This window comes from Triturus cristatus, chromosome 6 (assembly GCF_964204655.1).
Source record: "Triturus cristatus chromosome 6, aTriCri1.1, whole genome shotgun sequence".
Lineage (NCBI taxonomy): Eukaryota > Metazoa > Chordata > Amphibia > Caudata > Salamandridae > Triturus > Triturus cristatus.
In genome coordinates, this window is record NC_140589.1 from 392,918,701 (window position 1) to 392,942,632 (window position 23,932).

Sequence of the window (23,932 nt, forward strand, 5' to 3'; positions counted from 1 at the left end):
ATGGTATTCTCATAGTGAACTTGCTTCTTTTCGCAAGCTAGCCGCAGAACTGCATCCCTGTCGCGATAATTCAAGAAGCGGGCTATCACCGGCTGCGGCGGCGACCCCGGAGGGGGGCGAGCCTCCGGCGCTCTGTGCGCCCTCTCCACTGTAAGATGCGCTGAAAAAGATTCCCTGCCGAATAGTTCCACAACCAGCCGTTCTATGAAATCTTCCATGCGACCTACGTTTGTGGATTCCGCCAGGCCAAGAATACGGACATTATTTCTTCGGGAGCGGGCTTCCAAATCCTCATTTTTTTCCGCAATTATCTTTAGTAGCTTGTCCATTTTGCGATAGTTGCCCCCGGCTGGAAGCAGCACCATCCTCAAGGTCCGAAACCCTGGTCTCCGCTTCTTTTATCCGCTCCTCATGTTGATCGAGCTTATTAACCACGGCCTCCGACACGATAAACATGCACATGATCTTGGTGCCAATGGACGTGAGACTGTGCTTCATGCTCAGTAGAAGGGCCTTCCAGTCCTCTTCAGGTGTTTCCGAGGCGAATCCGCATGTTCCTGCGAGGCCGACCAGGACGGTTTGCGCGTTTCAAATGGCAGCGTGGTCTGTTTGTTATCCGTGCGCCCCATCCTGCGTGTCTCCAATCCGGGCAGCAGTGCAATCAGGGTGTCAAAAGAGATTATCAACCACAGCAATTACTCCAAATCCGGGCTTGTAGCTATCCCCGCAGCGTAGGGCCACTATCCCTTTCACATGGGTGTTCAACAGCAATAGTTATGACATCAAATGGCGGTAAATCCAATCGGTCTATCACTCTGACACCCCCGATACCTCCAGCATTACACCACAGGATTCAGCTTTGCGCAAGGAGTATAGTACTATGTTCTAATTTCCTGCCAACAGTTTACTGCTCAGTAGGAAGCAACGCTCCACAGGGACCCCGGGAGAGGCACGGCATGTTTGTGCCCGCCAACACTGTCCGCCGTGAGTAATCACTCACCTCCTGCCAGGCTGAGTATCAGGTCACTGAGCCTCCGCAAAATGGCCGCCAGACTACACCAGTATCATCCCGGCTGGCAATATCTCCTTGCTGTGCAGTAATCTCCAACCCTGCACACCTCCGGTAAACCTTTAAGGGTCCCGCTCCACTCCCAGGAAGTTCAGGCAGAACTCCGGGATCAGAGTCCCCGTCTCTGGCCGCAGGGTGCCAGGTAGGTAAAATGGCCGCCTCTGCCTGTGCTCTCAAACTTCCTAATGCCGGCACTGTCCACGCACCATGTAGGGCGAGCACACACCGCAACCTAGCGCGTTTTAGCAGATAGTTCCCCCGATTCCTCCATCCAGTGGCGTTTCTAGTCGCATCTATGGCTCCAAGCGCACCACAAGCCGGCCGCCATCAGCGATACACGGCCGAGGCTTCAGCGCCCCAGTGCGCAGCGTCGTCTGCTCCTTCTAGCACCGGAAGGCAGCACCAACGCGGCTGCCGTGCCTACCTCCAGGCCCCCGTGCATCTGCAGGTGACGCGGTGACGCCAAGCCCCCGGAGCTCCTGAACACCAGGGCTACTCCTCCTCCTCCGCCGTGGCCCCGGGCTTGTTGATCACGAACGTCCACCTCCCGGCTCCGACCTGAAGCGCGGGGGGCCGCCCACAGTAACGGCGGTGGCGCTGCCGGGATTCTCTCCAAATATTAGGCAAGCCCGGTACCGCTGGACTCAGCAACTCTTCCGACAGCTAGTGGTGCCTTCTGATGTTAGCTTCTCCGACTCAGGATGGGGATTACGTATATTTCCCTGCTCAGTAAGGCAAGAGCCTCACAGGCGTGCGGCCATTTTGGTCGTGCGCCACCTAGCGCCCTAGCACACACTTTAAAGTTTGTTCCACAGTTGCCCTAATGACCCGACTGCTAATTAAATAAAGGCCATGACAGGGCCAGCTTTAGCGCTGGTGCGAAAGTCTTTTTTAGCGCCCCACCAATGGCCTCTTTCTCCGTAGATATCTTTGCTACCACCCTCCAACACTGCCCCTCATATCTCCATAGCCTCTCTCCCTATTGACCTACTCCTTGGATGCCCTCACTTCCTCGCTCCACCAGTGCCCTTCATCTCTCCATAGACCCCTCCCCTCATGACCTCCACCTCAGACTCCCTTACTACCACCCTCCACCAGTGCCCCTCGTCTCGCCGTAGCCCCTCTCATATGCATTTCATTTGTTATATAGCGCCTCTCTTACCAGTGTACGGTGTCACAGTACTTTACATAACGCACACATTATACAGAGACAATGAATCATAAAAGTATATAAATCAGTCTACAGGGAATGTCTCATAAGCCAATGAGGATTCCAAAGTGTAGGAATCACATGTCATCCATACTGGTGGGCAGTATATTATAAGAGGGTTTTTTCTGGAGAAGCACAAACTCAGGATTTAAAGAGTACTCCAGTGGTTGGCTTTACTCATAAAAATGTATTCTCTGCCCAAACAAATTCTTTTTTAGCAACATTGAATAATGAAAGACTGGGGAAGTTCTAACTAGATCACAACACAAAGTGAAGTTCTAACCATACCATTCAGGTTTGAGTACAGCTCTTTGATGGCAGTTCATAGGTCACTGCCCTATGTTAGGTTATACCTTCTGAACTGCAAGTCACACAAGGATCTCTGTGACAAAGGCAGTAACCCACTGAGCTATCCACATAAAATACAGTTTATCTGCATGTATAAACTAACGGAAAAATGATTGCTCTCCAGCAGGATCATAAATCACCAAAGTTATCCGGACATTTTTATTGTTGTCTTGCATCCGTAGTAGAGTTGGCCTTGATAATAATGAAAGCTGTTTAAATTAAGCATATGTGTCCTGCTGAGCTTTTGCTGATTTTAAAAATAAGAACAAATAGACACACATTCTCTTACCTGCTTGGTTCCTGAAATGCATTACAGCCTTATCTGATGTCCAGCTGCAGGGTTCAGGAAAGGTGAATCGGGATAAACAACCTTCTTTTCTCCTGTGCTGAATAGAAACATAAATATCCATGCAGCAGGACTATAGGCAAAGGTTACCTGGTGCCAAAGAAAAGATTAGTCTCCTTTGCCGTGCTCCTATTGAACCTGCACGAGTAAGCGCGGGCCACAGCCCACCTTTTTAAAAGGAGATGCATGATTTGGGGTGCCTGTGAGAGCCCACGCCCAATCACGCAACTCCCAGAACGGGTAGAACAGCGTTCAGTGGAACGTTTTAAATTACATTGTTCATTTTCTATTGGTCTTCAAGCCATCACTGCGAGGGCCAAGGCTCATGTTTGGGTTGACCAGGCTCATGTTTGGGTGGGCCTGGACCACCCACTAGAACCGGGTCTCCGTTGAAAGCTTTCAATTTGGCACCACCCCGGTCTGTGCATTTCTCTGTTGGTGTGTTTTCCTTTTCATTAATTTAAAAAAAAAAAAAGCAAAGTTTTAATTCCGAGTGATAACTGACAAGATGTTTTTTCAGTTTTTACTTTTCTGCTTAGTTTAGGTGGACAAATAACACGGGTATAGGGGTCAATTCACAAAGGCGTACGTGAATTAGCCACGCCGTAATAGTGAATACCCTTGTGAATTTGCCCCAGGCACTAATTACACCCATGCCCTTGTATAATCTACACACATTGGAATATGTTATAGCTATTCTTTCAAAGTTGCCTGTTTTGCTTAGGGCTTTTATTGCTAAAAAGTACAACTCTAATCCAATTGTTTGAACAATTCTTAATGCTTTGCTATTTACATCAATATGGATGGTGTATGTACAGTCATTTAGAAGTATAATGTCTTAATATGATCTGTGTTTGCCTTATTTTTGCAGCACATGTGATCGCAAAAGCAAAGGGCCTTGCAATTTTATCTGTGATTAAAGCTGGGTTTTTGGTGACTGCACGAGGAGGGAGTGGAATCGTCCTAGCGCGTCTTCCAGATGGAAGTAAGTTAACCGTTTCGCCTCCGTTCAAGTGAATATAAATGCCCTGCATTTTCCTAGACTGTTGGTAAAATACTTCAACGAGAAACACAGTGTAATTTTACAAAACGTGAAATTCATAACAGGAGGGTTCTTCCCACAGATTCTCAGTAAAGGACTAAGTGGCTGAGTCTTGGTCAGTAAGCAGAACCCTCAACTTTAACCGCTACTTACATCATTCCTCTCCAAACAGAACTGTGTGCTGTTGAGGCTTGTAAGGTGTATGAAACTACCTGCGCACTCCTCGACATATAACATACCTCCTGGGTCTTGTGCAGCTCGCCCCCAATGAAGTTACTTACAGCAAGATCATATCTCAGACCCCATCTCTTTCTGTCTGTGGAGAGTCGCGTGCAAAATATTTAGCTCTCCATAACTGGAGCATTCTTCTAGAGAAATGCTTTTCACTCTGCTTCCCATCTGGCCATCTATATATAGCCTCCTCAGCAAGCAAATAAAATATAATTGTTGATATGTTTGAGTGCATATCCCACGAGAAAATTGAATAGGGGGCATTCGAACACATGATTTGAGGTTTCTGCAAGATACATGAGATCAGTCTAAGGTCTTTAGAAACCTGGGGCAGAAACAGGATGTACATTTTATGTAGGAGCCCAAGTTACACATTACAGTTAAAGTAGGACATCTGCTTTTTCTTTGTGGTCCCCCCGCTGATTTTTCTCTTTTTGGTGGACCTTCTATCTTTGTTGGCTGTAGAATTCTGTACACTTTACCCAGGCTGAGTTTAGTAAAGTGCCTGGGCACGCACTTATAACATGGCTTCAGTGGAATATTCCTTATTAGTATATTTAGTGTGACTAGAAGTCTCTAGTATTTGGTACAAAGTGTATTCAGGGCTAAAAGTTAAAAGCCAGTAGTGGACTGGAGCACCTATTGTGCCACCCACTGCAGTGGCACTCCAAGCAGGACTACAGGCATACCATTGTAGCCTGACTATAGCAGTGTAAGAACTGTAATTCCACCTGTCAAAATGAAACCTTTTGACGGATAAAAACCTTCTTTTAAATATTAATAGTTCAACAACCCCTATGTAGGACTTGTAGCCCACAAGGCAGGGTGGCTAATTTAAAGTTAGCGTGTCCTTTCTATCACCTGCCCTCAAAGCTATTTTCACTGCAGGAAGGCTGAATGGCCCACAGAGAAACACTGAGAAGGAATATTAAATACTGATACTGTACCTTGGAAAAGGGACCAACTAAGAAAAAAAGGAACCACTATTTTTAAGTCATTAAAAATCCAATTCATTGATGCAGTTGGACTTTAACAAATATGGAAAAGTAATTTTTAAAAACCTTCTCTTTACTTGCCTGAATTGTCAGAAGGCTAATCAGCATAACCCTCTGCCAACTTTCAGCATGTGATTAGCCTTGAAATAAGTGTGAATTGCCTCCCAGGAGCAAACAATAGGTTGATCTGAACAGGTGGAGATTACGCCTCTGAACTCTGTGGAATATGCAGGGCATCCTTTTTGACACTTAAGTATCAAATCCTGCTCAAGTGTTAAATCCTGCTTGACAGGTCTTCTGGGTTTACATATAAACCTTAGGGCACACTTGAAAATGGAGAGAACACATTACCAAAACAGTTCTTGTGGATCCACTGGCTGGTTGGGGAAGGGCTCTGCTTTTGTCCTATGAGACTTCTGACTCTAGGTTTATTGTGGGTACAGTGAATGCCTCAAACTGTATTTAAAAGTTAGATGTGGGAGGAATACTAGAATTAGCGTAGTACACTCCATATGCTTCCCTGCCCATGGACCAGGTTTAGTGTTGCTGAATGGTCTCGCCATCTTGAAATACGGAATGTGGGCAAGATTGGCCCCGGAACGTTTACTCACTTGGTTAGGGCGTACCCAGGAGTCACTAGCTAGTGCCAGGCCTAAATGTGGCACCTCTAGGGACCCATGTCAGAACACTTTGAGGAGCTCCGGGAGATCAGAAGAGGACTTGACCTGCAGTCATTGACCTGAGAGGAAAAATTGGACCTACTTCCTCTTGTACATAACTGCACTCCAAGCTTCATAAGGCAGACCTCCTGATCAAGCTACAGGAACACAACATTCCGCAAGAGGCTTTTTGTGGAAGCACCCAGCTGATCAGTGACAATTTGATCTGAACTCTTCTGTTGACCTCTGCCTGACACCCTCTGAGTCTCTAAGTGCCTCTTCTAAGGTCCTTGGAGGGTGGGGAGGGCAGCTTTAGATGTGTACTCCTGAGGCCGTATTACAGTAAGTGCCCCGGGGCACAGTGGGCGTCTGCCACTGCTTTGCGCACCTCCGGGGCACTTTGATATTACCAAAGGGGGCGCAGATGCTTGTGTCCCCCAATAAGTTATACCGAAAGTGCCAGCGCTACAGGGGGTGTTCCCTCATTTGCATGGGGGCGTGCCCTGTGTAAATGAGGGAATCCCTTTCCATCTGCTGCTGCGCTGTATTACAGACGTGGGTGCAGAGGCAAAGAAGCCAACAGGCAGCGCACTGTCAGTGCACCTCCTGAGAGCAGCCCTCTGAAGGAGGCAAAGGAGATATCCCCTTGCAGGCGGGTGCAGTCACTGACTGTACCCGCCTACAAGGAGATCTCTAATCCCCTGTAAAAGTGTGGGCGGGTGCACTGTGAAAACACGGAGCGGATGCAAGCAGCCGCTCCGTCTTTTCACCTGAATGTGTTGCCCCCAGGGCAGCGCGAGTTCGCAGCTTCCTTGGGGGCAGCGCATTTATCGTAATAGGGCGCACTTTCATTGTTTATGCCGAGCGCACCTTTTTAAAGGTGCGCTGTGCACAAACAATAAAAATGTGCAATGCGGCCTCTGGTGTGGATTGGGACTTGTAGGACTAAGTCAGAAGGTTAAAATCTTTGACCAGGATGAAGCTAGTTGGTTAAATCCCATCCACGCTCTTGCGCGGTCTGCGTCAAATTGCCGCTAGATCCCAGTAGACCTCAACCATTTATTATCATTGTCAATTTCTGCTTCCTGGCTCTATTCTACTTAACTTTAAAAATCCATATCTCTAGTTCCCCTATTGGATTTCTGTCATCTGTGTCCTTTTGTTTATTAAAGTTTACTCTATTTTTCCAATTCGGTTTGGGATTTGGATTGTTTTTGCATTATGAATTTAATACCTTTTTGATACTGCATAAATACTTTACACAATGCCCTAAGTTGAGCCAGTCTGCTCTGTGCATAGCTACCAGGGGGGTTAAACTAAGGTTAATTTAGTGACTTTGAGGGTTCACCCTACCAAGGGTTGTTATTGTTGCTTGAGGTGGGTAGATTCTCCACCCCAAATAATCTGGTTTCCTACAGTTACTTTGCAGGAATTTAATTTATCTTGTTCTGAGAATGACACATGGGGGGAAAAAGGCTGACTAATGGAAAAAACTAAATGACGACAATAGCAGGATTCTCCGTTTTTTGTGTCCTGCAGCTGTGGTCACATCCACCTAGTGACACACGCGCTTAGCGATGGGGGCTGCACTCCTCTTGCATGAGTATCTAACTCTGAAAGAAGTAACGCTAGCACTCCAGGAAACAATTTTCATTTTTAATGACCGGTGATGCATTTCAGCAAACATCCATTATGGATTCTTGGAAGTTGGGATCATTTGTTTTCTGGAAAAATTAATGTACATATACAGAGAAAGCCTACAGCAATCTGATAACATTTTATAGTGACTAGGGAGTCCGAAACGATACAGGGGACTGAAGAATTCGTTTGTACCAGGCATATGAGAACTGATGTTTCATTAGGCAGATTGCAAATAGTGGGTGAAAATTGTATGTCAGCTTCTTGAGTTTTGCTATGTATTATTAGGTTATGTCTTAAAATGGCAAGTTGCCGGGAGTCACAAAACCACCTACCTAATGAATGTTATTTAGGCAAGTCAGTATTTTTAAATCCCTGCTGTTGGCTTCTAACACAGCGTTGGTGGCCTGCTATTATCAGAAGACCACCATCCAAGTGATTTAAATCTGAAACGGGAAACACTTTTTAAAAATGAGTTCTTGTTACAAAATGTAATTGTGCATGAAGTCCATGGTCTTAAGAGACCAACGTACAGGCAGACGCTATGCCAAATACATTAAGGAAAATATTGATGAAATGAACCAATTTAAGGACGTTTGGGGTTTGGGGGCAGAAGTTGCAATTGTGGCAATAGCGAGAGGGGCTGTTTGAGAAAAGACATTCAACTGGAAATTGCTCTACTCTAGCATATGCATATTATGGATACAAAACCGTGGATTTTACTCTCTGTACAACTTGTATACTCAAGTGAGTACTGTTGGACTTGGCCCTTTTTGCAGGGTCATCCCTGAACTTTTTGCCGTCCTCCTGTATTTTTTTCTGACTTGTTGTTGTTGGTTTTATGACTCTGGGCACTTGATCAGTGCTAAAGTGCATATGTTCTCCCTATTGTAAATTGATGTATGGATTAGTGACTCCATGATTGGCTTATTTGGTTTACCTGTCGGACACTAGTACAGGTTACTGCGTGTGCCCAGGGCATGTAAATCAAATGCTGCCGGGGGGCTTGCATCACTGATTGGGCCACCCGCCGGAGCAGCTTCTAAAGTGTGTCTCAGGCATGCAATTGCAGAGCCTGTGTGCAGTGTGGTACTACCATGTTGACTTGGCAAGTGCACCCACTTGCCAGGCCCTAAACCTTCCCTTTTCTACATGTTAGTCACCCCTAAGATAGGCCCAAGGGCAGGGTGCATTGTATGTAAAAGGTAGGACATGCCCTGATGTGTGTGGTATGTCCTAATAGTGAATTACAGTCGGTTCCGTTTTTCACTATTGCAAGGCTACCTGTCCCCATAGGCCAGGATGGGCAATTTGATTATACCATCTTATAATCCTAACTGACTCAGGACACTAGGTAGAAATTAGAGTTTAGTATGCCTGAACTCAGAATGATAAAATACATCTTTTAGTGAAGTTGGTTTTAACATTGTGTTTGAAAATACCACTTTTAGAAAGTAGGTATTTTCTTACCTAACCATCCAGCCTGACTGTGCTAGCTTGTGTATTGTGTGTCCGCACCTGGGTCTGAATAGGGCTGTGCCTGCCTTCCACAATGCTGGCTCCACCCCCTGTGGTGCGTTTGACCCTGGCCCACACTGTCAAAAGAAAGAAGGAGTCCTGTAAACAAAGTGCTCCAGGACTGCACAGAACTGGTTTGGAATAGGTACAGGCCCCTCTGCCTTCAGAGGACAAAGGATTTACTAATATAAATATGGGGACCCAGACCCCAAGACTTTAGATCACTTCTGGGAATCAACACGGACCTTTGCTGAGGAGAAGAACCAGAAAGCTGAAGGAGGAGACTACCCCTGTGCTTTGTGTTTGGGGGTTGGCCTGCAGTGGTTGCTTCATTGCCAAAGAAAGGAGAAGAGGACTGAGTGTGCTTTTCATCAACTTGCAGAAGATCTCCAATGGCTTAAACATGAGCTTGCCTCCTTCCTGAAGTCTCGGGGATACAAGATTTCACCAACCAGCTCCCCCCTGAATTCCCTTGCTCTGAATTGAAGTGCCTGCTGTTGTGCTGGGCCTTCTGAGAGACTGCGTGTCGCTGGGAACTGGAAGCGCGACTCAACGACGAAGCTTGCCGCAGCAGTTGCCATTGCATCGCCAAGGAAGCGCGCTGCCACTGTCGCCATTGCATCGCCGAAATGCAGCGCATCCCCGGAGAAGCGTGCCACCGCCGCAGAGGTTGCTGTCGCATCACCGGCGAAGCACGTCGCAGGGCCTGTCGTGGATCCAAAGATCGAGTCGCCGTCGGGTGTGCACGCACCGCCTCAACGTTGTCGCATTGTACTGGAGAAGAGTATCGCACCAAGGCGCCATCTTGTTGCATTGTACCGGAGAGCAGTAAGAAACAGACGCATCACCTTCCCACACAGTAAGGAAGCGAACATCAACACATCTGCGCAGCAGTAAGGAACCAACGCATCCACTACCGTGAGTGTAAGGAACCGACGCATCACCTTCCCTGCGACCCATTTGTTTTGCGTTACACATCCAAAGGTACATTGAGAGTAAAGTGTTGCATTTATCATCTACTTTGAACCTAGCTATATTCTACCTTGACAGTCATATTTTTATTACAGTATTGTGGATTTTTGTCATTTGGGTCTTGTGTTTAGTCTATATAAAAATACTTATTTTTATAATACCTGTGTGGTGTCCATCTGTAGTGTTGTCACTATATTACTGTATGTTCTCACAAATACTTTACACACTGCCTCTGAGATAAGCCTGCCTGCTCGTGCCAGGCTACCAAGGGGGTGAGCAGGGGTAATTTTAGGAGTGTAGCCCCTTACCCTGACTAGACGCAAGGGTCCCTATTTGGTTAAAGGTACCTACCTCTGTCAACTAGAGACCCCCAAATCTAACTAGTACAATAACATTCTGGAATCCAAAAGGTGAAATTATATTTCAGTTATGGAGCAAATTACACTAAACAAAATATGGTGTTTCAAGTGCCATGCGCAACCACGAGTTTTAAGTTTGTGTATTATCACTTGAAAAATTCCCTAATCGTTCTCCAATTACATTTGTACTACACAACAGTGAAAGGTTAAATTATGCCTTACTGTTCAAAAAGTTTTTCATAGATTAGTTTTATTCTCTACTACGATATGAAATGTACACTGCTTAACGGCCACACGCTAAATGATGTCGCAGTTGGTTTAAAAACTCAAGTAGACCTCAATAAGCACTGAATTAACTGATGTTAAAGAGTGTAAGCTGCAGAACTGAGTAAAGGGAACAGTTTTTCTCTACAGTGATTGGCCCTTTTTATCATTTTGAAGAAGCAAGACCATTCCAAGAGATCTATGTGCATTTACCACGCACTAGGAAACAGGATAGTCATAAGTCATATGACGAAGGATGATGTCTGGCCAAAAAGTTGTATATTGTGTATTCTTAGCTTTAAAGGCCAGTCCTTGCCTCCATCTCATTGGTCGTAGCGACTTGACAGCAATAGCTGCAAATATAGGTGTTGCTTGTGGTATTATGAACATTGCACTGTTTTTAACTTCGTAAACAGATGTGTTAATGACCCTGGGACAGCATAAGACGAGTCACCTGAACTCATCTTCTCAAATGGTTGAGGTCAGTGTGTATGTTAGAATTTTGTAAGGGAAACCAGAGCACTCCGGTCATTTAGTGACCAAGAGTATGAGTAATCCCCAACTTGGTTTAATATAAAGCTATGCAGATGTGTGTCATGAAATGTAACTGGTATACATTTTAAACCTGATGACGTAGATTGGTTGGGTCATATTTATTAATTTTTTATCTACCTATATCAAGACAAATGATCTGCACTTAAGTTGGTTTACGCTTTAAAGCAATTCAGGTTATTCGCAAGAAAGCCTGAACCTCCCCTCCATTGAGATGCTGTGGTACGTCCTTAAGAGCAATGTACGCGAATAAATACCTTTAATTATCACCGAGCATAAGCATTTTTGTAAAGTGGCATTGGTCAGAATTCCTCCCATGCAACTTGAGACACTGAAACCCTTATAGGAAGTGTTTACCTTCAGTTATTTCTGGTAAAGACAGTTGCACTCGTTCCAGAATGATTGGTGTACCTACTTTTTCAAATCAGCAGATTTTTTTCTCTTTAATACTAACAAATATTACGACTTGGTGAGAACTAGATGAGGGTCAGTGTGTGAAATCTTTGATTCTTATGTGGGTGTACGTTTTCACATTGCAGAATGCATGCTTTCCATTGCCGTTCATTCCATGGTTTATGAACCAGTTCACAAAAGGCAGCAGTGATTATGACATCATAGCCCCCTTGATGTTTCCGCTTTGGGTTGGATGGTGCTCTTTTCCCCGAGTCCGCTGCCAGTGCACTCATCAGGCCGGTCCAATGTATAGGATGCTTTTACAAACCCGCATTTGCAATGCAGCAGGTCTCGCATATTTTAGAGTTGGAGCTATTGGCGTTGTAATGTAAATGTCTTTTATTTATGTGCTTTTGAAGTAAAGTCGATGTGTGTGTTACAATGCATCTAAAATGAAGAAATCTGGGCAATTGCATGTGGCAGAATGTGCCAGGCTCACATTGCAGCTAAACACCTTTTGTCTTTAAATATGCGACAGTCCTAGTTTTTAAAATGCAGTAGCACGCCTACAACAGTATCAAAATACAACACAGTTCAATACGACCTATTAAGTTTTAAACCGAACCTGTGTATTTGTAAAATAAATGAATGAATGAATAATTGTTCATCCCAATAGAGACTCTTGCACGTGTCCTGCGTGAAGAATGTGTTGACCAATGGGCCAATTTGATTACCTTTGATTCTCTAGGGCTTTGAGATATCCGATGAACTCTGAGAGGCTTTGCCTAGTCAGTGCTATGCTTGATTAGGAGCCCTGATGAAGACCTACGTGCAGGTCCGGCAGGTTCGTAGGTGTGGCCAGGCACTTTGAGGTCAGTGGCTGCAGGCCTAAATGTAGCCGCACAATTCACCGTTCCTAGTCCCACTACATTAAGCATTTACAAAGTTCCCAATTTGGACCGAGATATGTTTCTCAGGCTTCACTGACACATTCGGGACCAGATCCATACAGTATGCACAGCTACCTGATATGCTTGCATTACACACAGTAATAACAGTTGCAATGCAAGGTGACTCAGAAAATGTCAGCACAGACAGAAGTAGTGCAAACTTCCCACACACTGTAGATAGAGAGCAGCAGCAGGGCAAGCTTCCCACACTCAACAGGTTCACTACCAATAGAAGCGCTATGTGCTTTTTACACATAGAGGACTACTGCAGCTCCAGCAACAGTGCAAACTTCCCTTACAGTGCTGTGACAGAGAGACACTACAGAGCTATTTCAAATGAAAAGACCAATAGCCCACTGGGCTGAAAAGGGTGTGGCCAATAGGGTTGTTAAAATAGAACAACAATAAACCTGCAACTAATGCATGCTCTGGGGTCGCTACACCTGCGGGTCCCTTGCTCCTCAGCCCTCTCTCCTCCGGGTGTAAGGCGCCTGCCGCAGGTACTACAACTCCTGCTGAGTGCTCAGTCTTCGGCTTGCCCTGGGCAATGCACCTGTAAAGCTTCTCTAGGAAATGCAACGGCTCGGAGGGCTGCACCTCTAGCATCTACACCCCGGTCAGGGCAAGAACCTGCTCGGCCATAGGCCCAGAACCATAACCGCACAGCGTCATTTGCTCCACTGCAACCGGAGTCGCACAGGTAATGAGAGCAGCCTTGACTCCATCCACTCAGGCATCATGAATACTTAATCTCCCTGCGCCTACCAACAATGAATGTATGCTTCTTTAACGATTCTGGTGCGCATGTAGTGCGCTCCAATACCTACAGATCGAGTAAAAATGTTTAGAAACAACTGACAAGGCTTTTCCCAGTCTGGGGGCGGGGTCATAGAGCAGTATTCTCCCACTCTTGTGAAGACAGAGCAGCTGCCCCTGATAACCAAAAGGGCGAGGGTGGCAAGCAATACACAACGCAGGAGCAATACAATAAACAATGGGTGGGGGCAAGAAATACACGGCACGGAAGCAATACAATAAACAACGGGCAGAGGGGCAAGCAATACTCTATGTGGGAGCTATGCAATGACAAGCCAAACATTAAGAAAACAAGGATTTTGAAAGACCGCTTTTGTTTCTGTTGCTATAAACCACACTTAACCTGCAATAGCCAGACTGGAGGAGGCAGTAGAGGCCATCACAGGCATTACAGTGTGATGGCCAACAAAAATATTCTCTCAGTGAAATCTCCAGGAAGGGAACTCTACACACAAAGGAGGGACATTTAAACAAATGCACCACTAACAAGCCAGCATTTCTGAATGCCACAGATAACAACCAATGGCAATCGGTGGGTATGCCAAAAGTCCACAGAAGGGATACAACAGGTCTTGCCGACAGCGGAAGTCATGTTGAGGCTCAACCTAAAAAGAGGATTTTGGAATAAAGCCTGGCATACAACCTCTTAGTTTGGACTGAACCTTGCAGTAATTGGGAATTTGTTTACTAGTATGTTTGTAAAATAAAAATTACATTGTTCTAAACGGAGTGCCAATGTATTGCAAATATAGGCCGCCAGAGGGGCATAGCTGCAATAGTTGGAGGGGGGCGTCTTGGCACAAGTGGGAGCAAAAGCTGGTTTGTTGTACTAGTTCACTCTGTACAGTAAACATCTTGTTTTGAAACATTGCAGGGCTTGATAACAAAATGGGTCTCCTTACAATAAAATGCTTACATGACATCAAGGTGTGCAGGACTAATGGTCCAGCACTGAAATGGTCCAAGATTATTTTGATGATTTTTCTCACCAAGTTAAAGGGAAAATTGGGATTGCTGGTAAAACTAAGTAAAGACACCAGTGCAGATGTCCTTAACAAAGCTTTTACAGAGCTCTCCAACAAGATCAAGGAAGTGTTAACGGGTAGGTCCAATTATGGTGTTCTCAAATAATCCTGATGGTTTAACAAGCACTCTTCAATAGGAATCTGAAACTGGCCTTAAACAAAAGCCAGGGATAAGTTAGTCATTGGGGAATGCAGGCACAAATATAAGCAAACATTATGTACATTTAAAGAGGAGATTAAGGTCAAGGCTTGGGTGGTTCTTCTATAGGCGAGTGAATTAAGGGACAACATGGATTTTTATAGGATTATTAATCAGCAATATTTCAAGGGGTGTGACACCATAGCCATTGACACTGTGCTTGCCTTGCTCGATTGGGTCAATCATCTTATCCTTATCTATGCATTATGGAGGGTCGATATTGGTTTGGTTGAAGTGCAGGATACCCCAGAAACCGTCCAAATGAACCATGTAATTGTGATTCACTCGTATTCATAGCGGAAGAAGTAACCTGTGCTATTTTTATTAGTAAATGTAACAATGCCCCTGGCCTTGACGGGATGCCGGCATATATTTTCAAAGCTACTACGGATTTGTAGGCACCCAAATCACAAAAGTTTTGCTTGCCTCCTGTAAGATGGGGTCACTATGCACTTGCTTCAAAACTGTTGTTGTGCCCATCTATAAAAAAGGTATCTTGGAAGCCAATGTGCTACTGTCCATTTTCTTATTAGTCACTGCTTAAGATTGTTGGGAGAATCCTGTTTCCAGGCTTTATACTTGAGTGACGCTCTCAGACACACAATATGGTTTTAAAAAAAAGGATTGGCACAGTTGAAAATGGCCTAATTCTCTCCCTCTTAACTGATAAATATAAGGTGGCAAAAAGGGGAAGTTTAAATATGGGATTTATTGATCTATACTGCTCATGTGATTGTGCAAATCACAGTACATTGTGGTCCGTGATGACTGAAAAATGGGTGTAGACCTGCCTATAGTTAACATATTAAGGAATATATATAGAGGCATTACGTCGAGGGTCAGATGTGGGAAATAAGATATGGAGAGTGCACAAAGGTTTATGTGATTGCAAGGGGGGTGAGGCAGGACTGTGTCCTGGATGCATTTTTGTTTACAGTCTACATCAATGGGATAGAAGGAGAGCTTCCAAGGAAGTGAAGAGATCTTCAGCAGATCGGCCATCGTGCAGTTCCAGCTTTCCTGTTCGCGGACAATGCAGTACTTTTGTCCTGGAATCCATTGGCTCTCCTGCAGATGCTCACCAGCTTTAATAACTTTGTCCAATTTGGATCTGAAGGTTAATCTTAGATCATGTACACGAGTCCTCTGAAGTGTAAATATTGCTCCATGCTTGGGAATAGTCACGTGTTAAGTGTTCCCTCCTTTGTGCGTCTAGGCGCACAATTCAACATGATTGACTACTGGAGTAACCCGGTCCACCCCAAAAAGCTCTAGCTTAATAAATCTTTATCACGGGTTCATAGTTTTGCCAAGAAATTGTGGGAAAAAAGCCTATAAAGGAATTGTCAAAGATCTGCAAAGCAAAATGTGTTAGCATGGTTCTGTATTGGGTCATGCAAAAATCTTGCCTACTCAGACAATAAAAAATGTGTTTTTAAATAAACCCCTTTCTCTTCCCCAATTGACCTCTCTGTTTTTGATGCATATACATCAGGAGGGGGGCTTGAGCTACATCGAGGACTTGGTTGGTTTACGCCACTTGCTAGTGTGGCATAAGGTTTGTACAAAAGAGGAGGCGATTTTTAATAGAGCTATTATCTGGGACTGTCTTTCACTTGACTACGCCATAATATCTTATGGTTGAGGACTGTGAAATCCTTGTGTAGGAGTCTGGACAGACATTTGTTCAACAACCCTTAGAAGCTCTAAGGGATCAGTAGAGATACCCTTAAAGAGAAGGGTGTAAGCATGTCTGAGGATGCCAAGCTTAGGAGCGAAAGTATGAAATGTAGTTCCTCTGGCTATTTAGACAGGAAACAGTCTAGGTTTACAACCTTATCAGCTATGTGTAACAAACGGTTATGGGAGGTTTTTATTGACCTGTTGATTGCACCTGATTCATATAATTGTATAATTTCCAAAAAGGAACGATTGGTTGTGTACACATGTTCCTTGCCCCTGCGATGGAACCTCAACACAAAACACAATGCACTTTACCCTATTTTGCAAGTTTTTTTAATGGGGATTAGGAAAAGATACTTGTGTTGTAGATTAAAGTGGTGCTATTTGTATTCAGGAGCTTGGGGGACAATGTTAGTATTATGCAGTGATAATATGCTGTGTATAATAACGTTTAGGATATTAACTCATATTAAATTAGCTTTTTATTGTGATCTGAGATCTGTGATCGCGAATGAGGTGCACTTCCTGTTATGAGTTACTGTATAAACCGATTTTGTAATCCGATGATGCAGTTTTGGCTGTATCGTGGATTATGCATTGCATTGTATATGTTTTTAAGATATTTATTTGGGCTTTCTTTTTATTGAATATTTTTTACTTTGGCACTTTTGACCAGTATCGAATAACGTTTTATTAAATTGAATTGAACGTTGTACTAATCAAGCGCCTGTTCCATAATTTGTTGATTTTTCTAGTAAACGCAACAAAACATTGAAAAAACATTATTAAAAACAAAAATGTGCATTTCCTTGTTCATTTATATATATATATATATATATATATATATATATATATATATATATATATTTAAACTGGGTGCTAGTAAATAGTGCAGGCTGGGCTGAAAAATGTATGGTTTGGGTGTATAAAACTAGGCAAGAAAGGTTAATGCTAGAAAAACACCTCCACCTAAAATGAAATGGTGTCTGCATAATATTCTACACCAAACATGAATTCACTTTAAATCTTTCTAGCTTATTTTCACGCTAAACGGGGGCCATGATAAATTCCTGTTGCACATGTTTTGCAAAACACACAAGATGATGGACGGAATGTTGCACATTGGCAAAACATTCACCCCCAGTCACAGATCTGGGTTAAATCCATCGTCATTTTGCTCACCACGCCACCCCAGTTCAGACATGGCCATATGCAAATCAGTCTTGACCCTGTGCCTCATGGGAACAGTCCAGCCCGAACTGCCAAGCCATGTCTTCCCTGGACCGGAATCTAGCATCCTAGGACCGGTTTCGGGGTTTCACCCCTCTTCAGCCAAGATAGCTTGACTCCAGTGGTGTAGTGAGCACGGGACCCACGTCTGGGCATACCCTTCCCACATAGGGCGAACAGCAAAACACATAAGATGATGGATGGAATGTTGCACATTGGCAAAACATTCACCCCCAGTCACAGATCTGGGTTTAATCCATCATTATTTTGCTCACCACGCCACCCCAGTTCAGACATGACCATCCTAGGATGCTTGTCCATCAACTGTTGTTTTTGCATTTGTCACCCTGAGTGGGAAGGGTATGCCCAGACGTGGGTCCCGTGCTCTCCATGCCACTGGAATCAAGCTATCCTGGCTGAAGAGGGGTGAAACCCCAAAACCGGTCCTAGGATGCTTGTTTCCAGTCCAGGGAGGACCTGGCTTGGCAGTTCGGGCTGGACTGTTCCCATGAGGCACTGGGTCAAGACTGATTTGCATATGGCTGGGTTCAAACTGGAACGGCATGGTGAGCAAAAAAACGATGGATTTAGGCCCAGATCTCTGTACTGGGGTGAATGTATGACATTGTTCTGCATTCTGTCCATCAACTGTTGTTTTTGCACATGTTGTTTTGCCATAACAAGATCTAGTAGTAGGTTTGTAGGATGGAAAATACAGGGTCAACAAACTATTTTAGTTGTTGCAATGGGTCTCTTAGGGTTTATGAGTGATGTAATGAACTATGTTTTTTAAGATAATTCGCAATTCTTGTATAGAATATTAAATCTTGCTGTACATCCTGGGTTGTTGTTAATATTAGAATGGAGACAGGCAGGCTTTATAAGGTGGGAGTGAGTGCAGGTTCAGAAGATCCCTTGAATTGTCATGTACAGGTTACATGGTGAATGTTTGTTAAATTTGTTTTCAATTTATTGTTTGGTGTATATATATTTTCTTTCAGCGAAACGCGTAGGCTGAAAAGACTTCATGAATATGTGACCTATTGATTCATCTGCAACAATTTTGGAATAAAAATTGGAATATTTTATTGGAACTTGGTCTGCTGACAGTTTGCTGAAGAAATACAATAATAAATTGTTGATATGGACATTACTATAAGACGTTCCTTTCCAATTTTTGTGATTTCATTTTGAGGATTGTGGCCAGGAGCGGTGGGCTATGGAGAGTTGAGTGTGTTATTTGGGAACTTTGAAGAAAAGTACTGAACAATGACTATAGTGCACACTTTTTTTTGTCCTCACCGCCTTCCTTTTGGTACTAAAGATTTAGTAGTAGTTGCCAACAGGGCATTTTAATGATGTAATAGCTTGGATGACCTTTCTTAAATTTACATAGCGCACTTTGATATCCTCACAGACACAATGTCATGCTAGTTTTGCCTTTTCTCAGCAAGTAATGGTGTTAGAGGGCACATTTACACTTTGTACGCATACAGCATGTTAAACCTGTCATCCGTAGGGTGGCTTTCCCACCCCCCCTCTCCTCCCTCCCCCCCCCAAACATTTTGCTTTTGATGTCCACGTTTTGCTGAATCTTTTTTTTGGCCTTGGGACTCTGAGCACTTTACCACTCCTGTCCAGTGCTAAAGTGCATTGGCTTCTTCCCTATACGCGTGTAATTGGTGCATATGTGATTGGCATATTTAATTCATGCGTAGGTCCCTTGTAAAGTGGTCTATCATATACCCAGAGCCTGTAATTTTCACTGCTACTTCTGTACCTGCAGTACTGATTGTGCCTTCCACACAAGTAAGCCTTCAAACCTGTTTCAGGCCTGTGTGTGCAGTTTATTGCCACTATGACTTGGCATTTAAAATTATTTGCCAAGCCTTAAGCTCCCCTTTTACTACATACAAGTCACCCCTAAGTTAGGTCCTGGGCAGGGTGCTTTGAAAGTGAAAGGTAGGAGGACATGTACTTTTAAGTTTTGCATGTTATGGAGTAAAAAACATCTAAATTTGTTTTCAATACTGTGAGGCCTACTCCTCTCAAAGGTTAGCATTGGGAATGCCCTTATACACATTTAAGTGGTAATTCCTAATTAGAACAGAGTAGCTACTTCATGCTTTAAATCTTTGGAATGGCAATGATAGAGCCTCCTTACTGGTGAAGTTGGAGTTGACATTACTGTTTTAGAAATGCCACTTGAAGAAAATGGACATTTCCCTGCACTTACAACACTGTTACTTGCAGTCTGTTTCCAGTGCACGTCTGGAGTGAGTGACAGCTATACTTTCTGCATTCCCTCTAGCCAGCCACAAACACAGGAAGGACCGGTGTGTCTGGGTATCCATCTACATATATCTGCAGTCTGATGGCCCTGCATGGGCAGGATGGAAAGGAGGGGCTAATGCTTTACTGTATAGGTAGTGTCATTTTCCCACAGAAAGGGCTGATATACCCCCATTGATAGCCTCAGACGGGGCTGGATTGAAAGGAGGACCTGTGTGCTTTAATGAGGTGCTTTGAAGTCACTCCCACATCAGAGGCACATTTGAGTAACTGTACTGGGTCTCTGACCCCACTAAAATCAGACACTACTGGAATTATAACTGAAACTCTGCCAGAAGAACTGCTGTGCTGCGATGAAGGACTCAACTGGACTGCTGATATAGAAGACCTGCTTTTTTGCTTGCTGCCTGCGGCTCTCTGACTTTGTTGAAGGAGAGCTGGACTCTGGCTTCACTCCAAGTGTGCTCCAAGGGCTTGTTTGCTTGCCTCCTGTTGCTTGAGACTCAGGCATATCAAAGTCTTTACCCTTGCTCCTTGCACACTGAAAGTGGCCCACTTACTTGCAACACAGACTCCGATGCATCTCCTGTCTGTGTGTGGCAAAACCATTGGCGCATCGCATAGGAACCATCACTTTGCCTCCCGAGATCGGACAACATATTGTCTTTGTTGCAGCTTGGAGAGATGGACACATCCCCTCAACTGTGTGGAGAAACCCAGCAATTCGCTCGACGCCTATCAACTATGGCACCAGTCTACGGAACCTAAGCATCGCCATCAGTGCTTGGAGAAAATAGACGCATCCTGCACTTGCGAGACCCACATTGACGCATTTCGCTGTTGTGACCAGGGAAGGTACTTAGTTCACCAGGACCTGCGTGCGTCCTGTACCCAGCTGGCGCTCAATCTTGGTCAGCACGAACTCTGACTTTGTCCCGGTTCAGCGCTATCTCAAGTAACCACTACATCACTATTTGCTTCTAAACGCAATTTTTCACGTATTCTTCTGAAATTCAATATCTCCGCTTCTATACATCGGGGTTTTGTCATTCTGTCTTGTTTTGTTCATTATATAATAATATATATGTTTAACGCTGTGTTGAGTCTTTTTGAGGTATATAATTTGTGTTGGAGAGTGTGTGTTGCACTGTACTTTACACATTGCCTCTTTAGATACGCCGGATTGCGCATTGCCAAGCTACCAGAGGGTGAGTACAGGCTATTTTTTTGTGTGTACTTAGCTTACCCTGACAAGATTGCTGATTCCTGCCTGACCTGAGTGGATACCTCAGCCAACCAGGAATCTCATTATTAAAATAGCATGTTCCCTTAGGAGGGTGAACAGTCAGTGCCGAAGTTGCATCATCACATTGGGAAATACTAAATATCTGGGATTTTTGAGGGTGAAATCCACATACACTCCATGAATGTATATCCTTAATTTAACTATTCAAATGTCTTATATCTAAGTGTGGTGGTCGTGCTTGTTTCTCATTGTTTGCTGTTACCTTTTGAAAAATAGCCAATGTGAAGTGCCAAACGTGGAGTATATTAGTGTTATGTGATAGTTGGCTAGATGAGTTCTTGATTACTCAGATGAATCTGTTTCACATTGAGCATTTTAAAGGATAGTAATTTTTTGGTGTTGGTTACATTCGATTTTGTATTCTTAATACAATAATGCACTTGGCTTGTACATGCTGCTGCAGTATTGTTATCCAATTTAAGACATGCACTTTGTTTTCTCAGCTATTGGAATTAGCTAAAGCCTGTATATTTTTAAGCTTAGTTTTAGTAGGGTTCGACATTTAATCCAGGCGTGACCACGGTCTGTCTCCAGTTCTTTAGCTTTTCTCTTTGTATGTGGTCCTTCATGTTAACTGAGAATTTAACTACTCTAGCTTCTGCCATGTTCTTTTCAGTCGTTTAAATATTAGGTACTTTATATTGAGAATGCCAAGAAAAACCCATCAAGCCTCTTGATAGAATTGTATGTTAGAATGTAAGAGATGTAGGGACCTTGAGGAAATGTGGAAAGGTGATGTATCTACTTAGGAATGTGGACACTACCTTTCTATATACTTACAAGAGACGGTTAAAATGGATATATTTTTCACTTAAAGGAAATTATAGGCTGTTAAATGGAGTGATTATTCACATAATGCATGCCTCCTTTTCAATATGTTAATCTATTTTTAAAAGTAAACATAGCTCTACATTGTTTATGATTTTTATATAATTTTTGAAATTCTTGTTGATAATGGTACTGAAGAACTAGGAAGTTAAACGTTTTGCCCAGGGTCCAACAGTGTAGTTAACTGAGAAGCCTGGAAATGGAACACTGGTGTCTTGGATTCAGGTTCTGCAGTTTAACCAGTGGTCCACAAAACCCTACTCTCTGGTGGATTACCTTTTAGTTTTTGTTGTAATATGTCAGGTAATTTGAATGGTTTGTGATTAATTATCAGTAAGATGTAAAGTCCTAGTCAGAAACCGATGACGGAAAATTATTTGACTTCAGGGTAGTTGGGTAATAAAGTGATTTGTTAAATTAAGGGATCCGTCTAATACCTTTCACTGTAAGATGTCCCAAAAGTCAAATAGCAGTTTTGACTAATATCCGACAATTACCCAAAGGTATCATACATAATAATCGTCTGACTTAAGTAGATAATAATCTGCAGTACAATGATGGGGCATATGTGGTATTTTGAGACATTTTAACTCGGTTATGGAGTGGTTTCACAATGATTTTGGACTTTTTAAAAAATCTATTAATTTTTTTATTAACAATAGGAATCAACATCACAAGACAGATCGCAGTACATTCTCATTTCTTGTCATGACTAGGTTCTTTTCCAGATATTAGTGCACAATATCTCAACAATAGGTAACTTGCATCATGTCTACAATTCTTCTTCTTAAGCTGGTACTAGTGGTGGAATCCAAATGTTCCCTCTGTACTCATTTCAGTCGTTCCAAATGCGGGACCATTTTTTGGGATATCCCCTAGCCACATACACATACTTATCTCGGAACATGCACCAATCCATATCCCGCTTGCAGGAAGAGACCGTAGGTGCCTGTGCTGCCCCCATTTCTGAGCAATGTTACGTTTCATTATCATCAATCCCAATGTAACCCTGGTGATGCCTGTGTTTAGATCAGTGGGCTCCCACACATTCAGGAGACATCTTTTGGCCTCCAGAGGGACTTTGTGTGTTAACACTTCACCCATCACCTCATGTATCTTCTTCCAATACCTCTGCACAAGTACACATTCCCATAGTATATTGAGGAACGTGCCTTCACTTCCACAGCCCCTTCTACATTTACCACCTTCTGCTCTTCCCATTTGCACCAAACAGGGCCCGTGCTGTAGATCCGGTGCAGGATTTTAAGTTGTACCAGCCTCAGCCTTGCTACAATGGCCACCTCCCGTGGTGAAGTTACTGCTATTGCCCAGTCTTCATCATCAAGTATTCTACCATCCCTTTCCCACTTTTCCTGCTGTTTCAAAAGGGGTTCACCAGAGTGATTCACTAACTTTTTGTAGGTGAGGGAAATGGCCTTCGTTGGTAAGTAGCCATCAAGGAGTCTGTCCTCAAGGGGTGAGGAGTGGGGGGGGTCTCTCCCTTCTGGAGACAGGATTGCAAAGCGTGTCGAACCTGCAAGTATCTAAAATATTCTGTGGGAGCCAGATCATATCCCTGTTGCAGGGCTGGGAATGATTGACTTCACCCTTTACCTACAGGTCGCTGATTTTTGAAATACCTATGAGGTCCCACTTGTCAAAGCCTTTAGATGACCACAGATTCCAAAGCAGCTCCGAATCACATCATGGAGTAGCCAGAGTCACCCTACGTTCCCACCCCAGACTTCTGTTAGCCACCTGCCAAACTTGCACCGAATGCTTGGTTGGCACAGTCCTGCGGTGTTTTCCGGTGCTTGAATAGAGCGCTCGATTATAGTTCCCTCCAGATAGTAACCAGCGATCCATCGCATATCCCGGATCATCCGCACGTCTGTACGTGTTGTGATTAATGGCCGTCAGATAAGCTGCCTAGTAATATTTTTTAAGGTCAGGGAGGGCAATACCCCCATCGTACCAGGTGAGATTCAATTTAGGAAGTGCTATATG

The 23,932-nt window shown here is 43.8% G+C and overlaps 1 protein-coding gene across 1 annotated transcript in view; it reads left to right on the plus strand.

Moving 5' to 3' along the window:
- Positions 1-23,932, plus strand: part of SH3YL1 (SH3 and SYLF domain containing 1) — a 483,838-nt gene that overhangs the window by 105,127 nt on the left and 354,779 nt on the right. Inside the window, exon 3 of the mRNA XM_085610793.1 lies at positions 3,845-3,958. Coding sequence (XP_085466919.1) covers positions 3,845-3,958 — 114 coding nt within the window. The remainder of the gene's footprint in view (positions 1-3,844; positions 3,959-23,932) is intronic.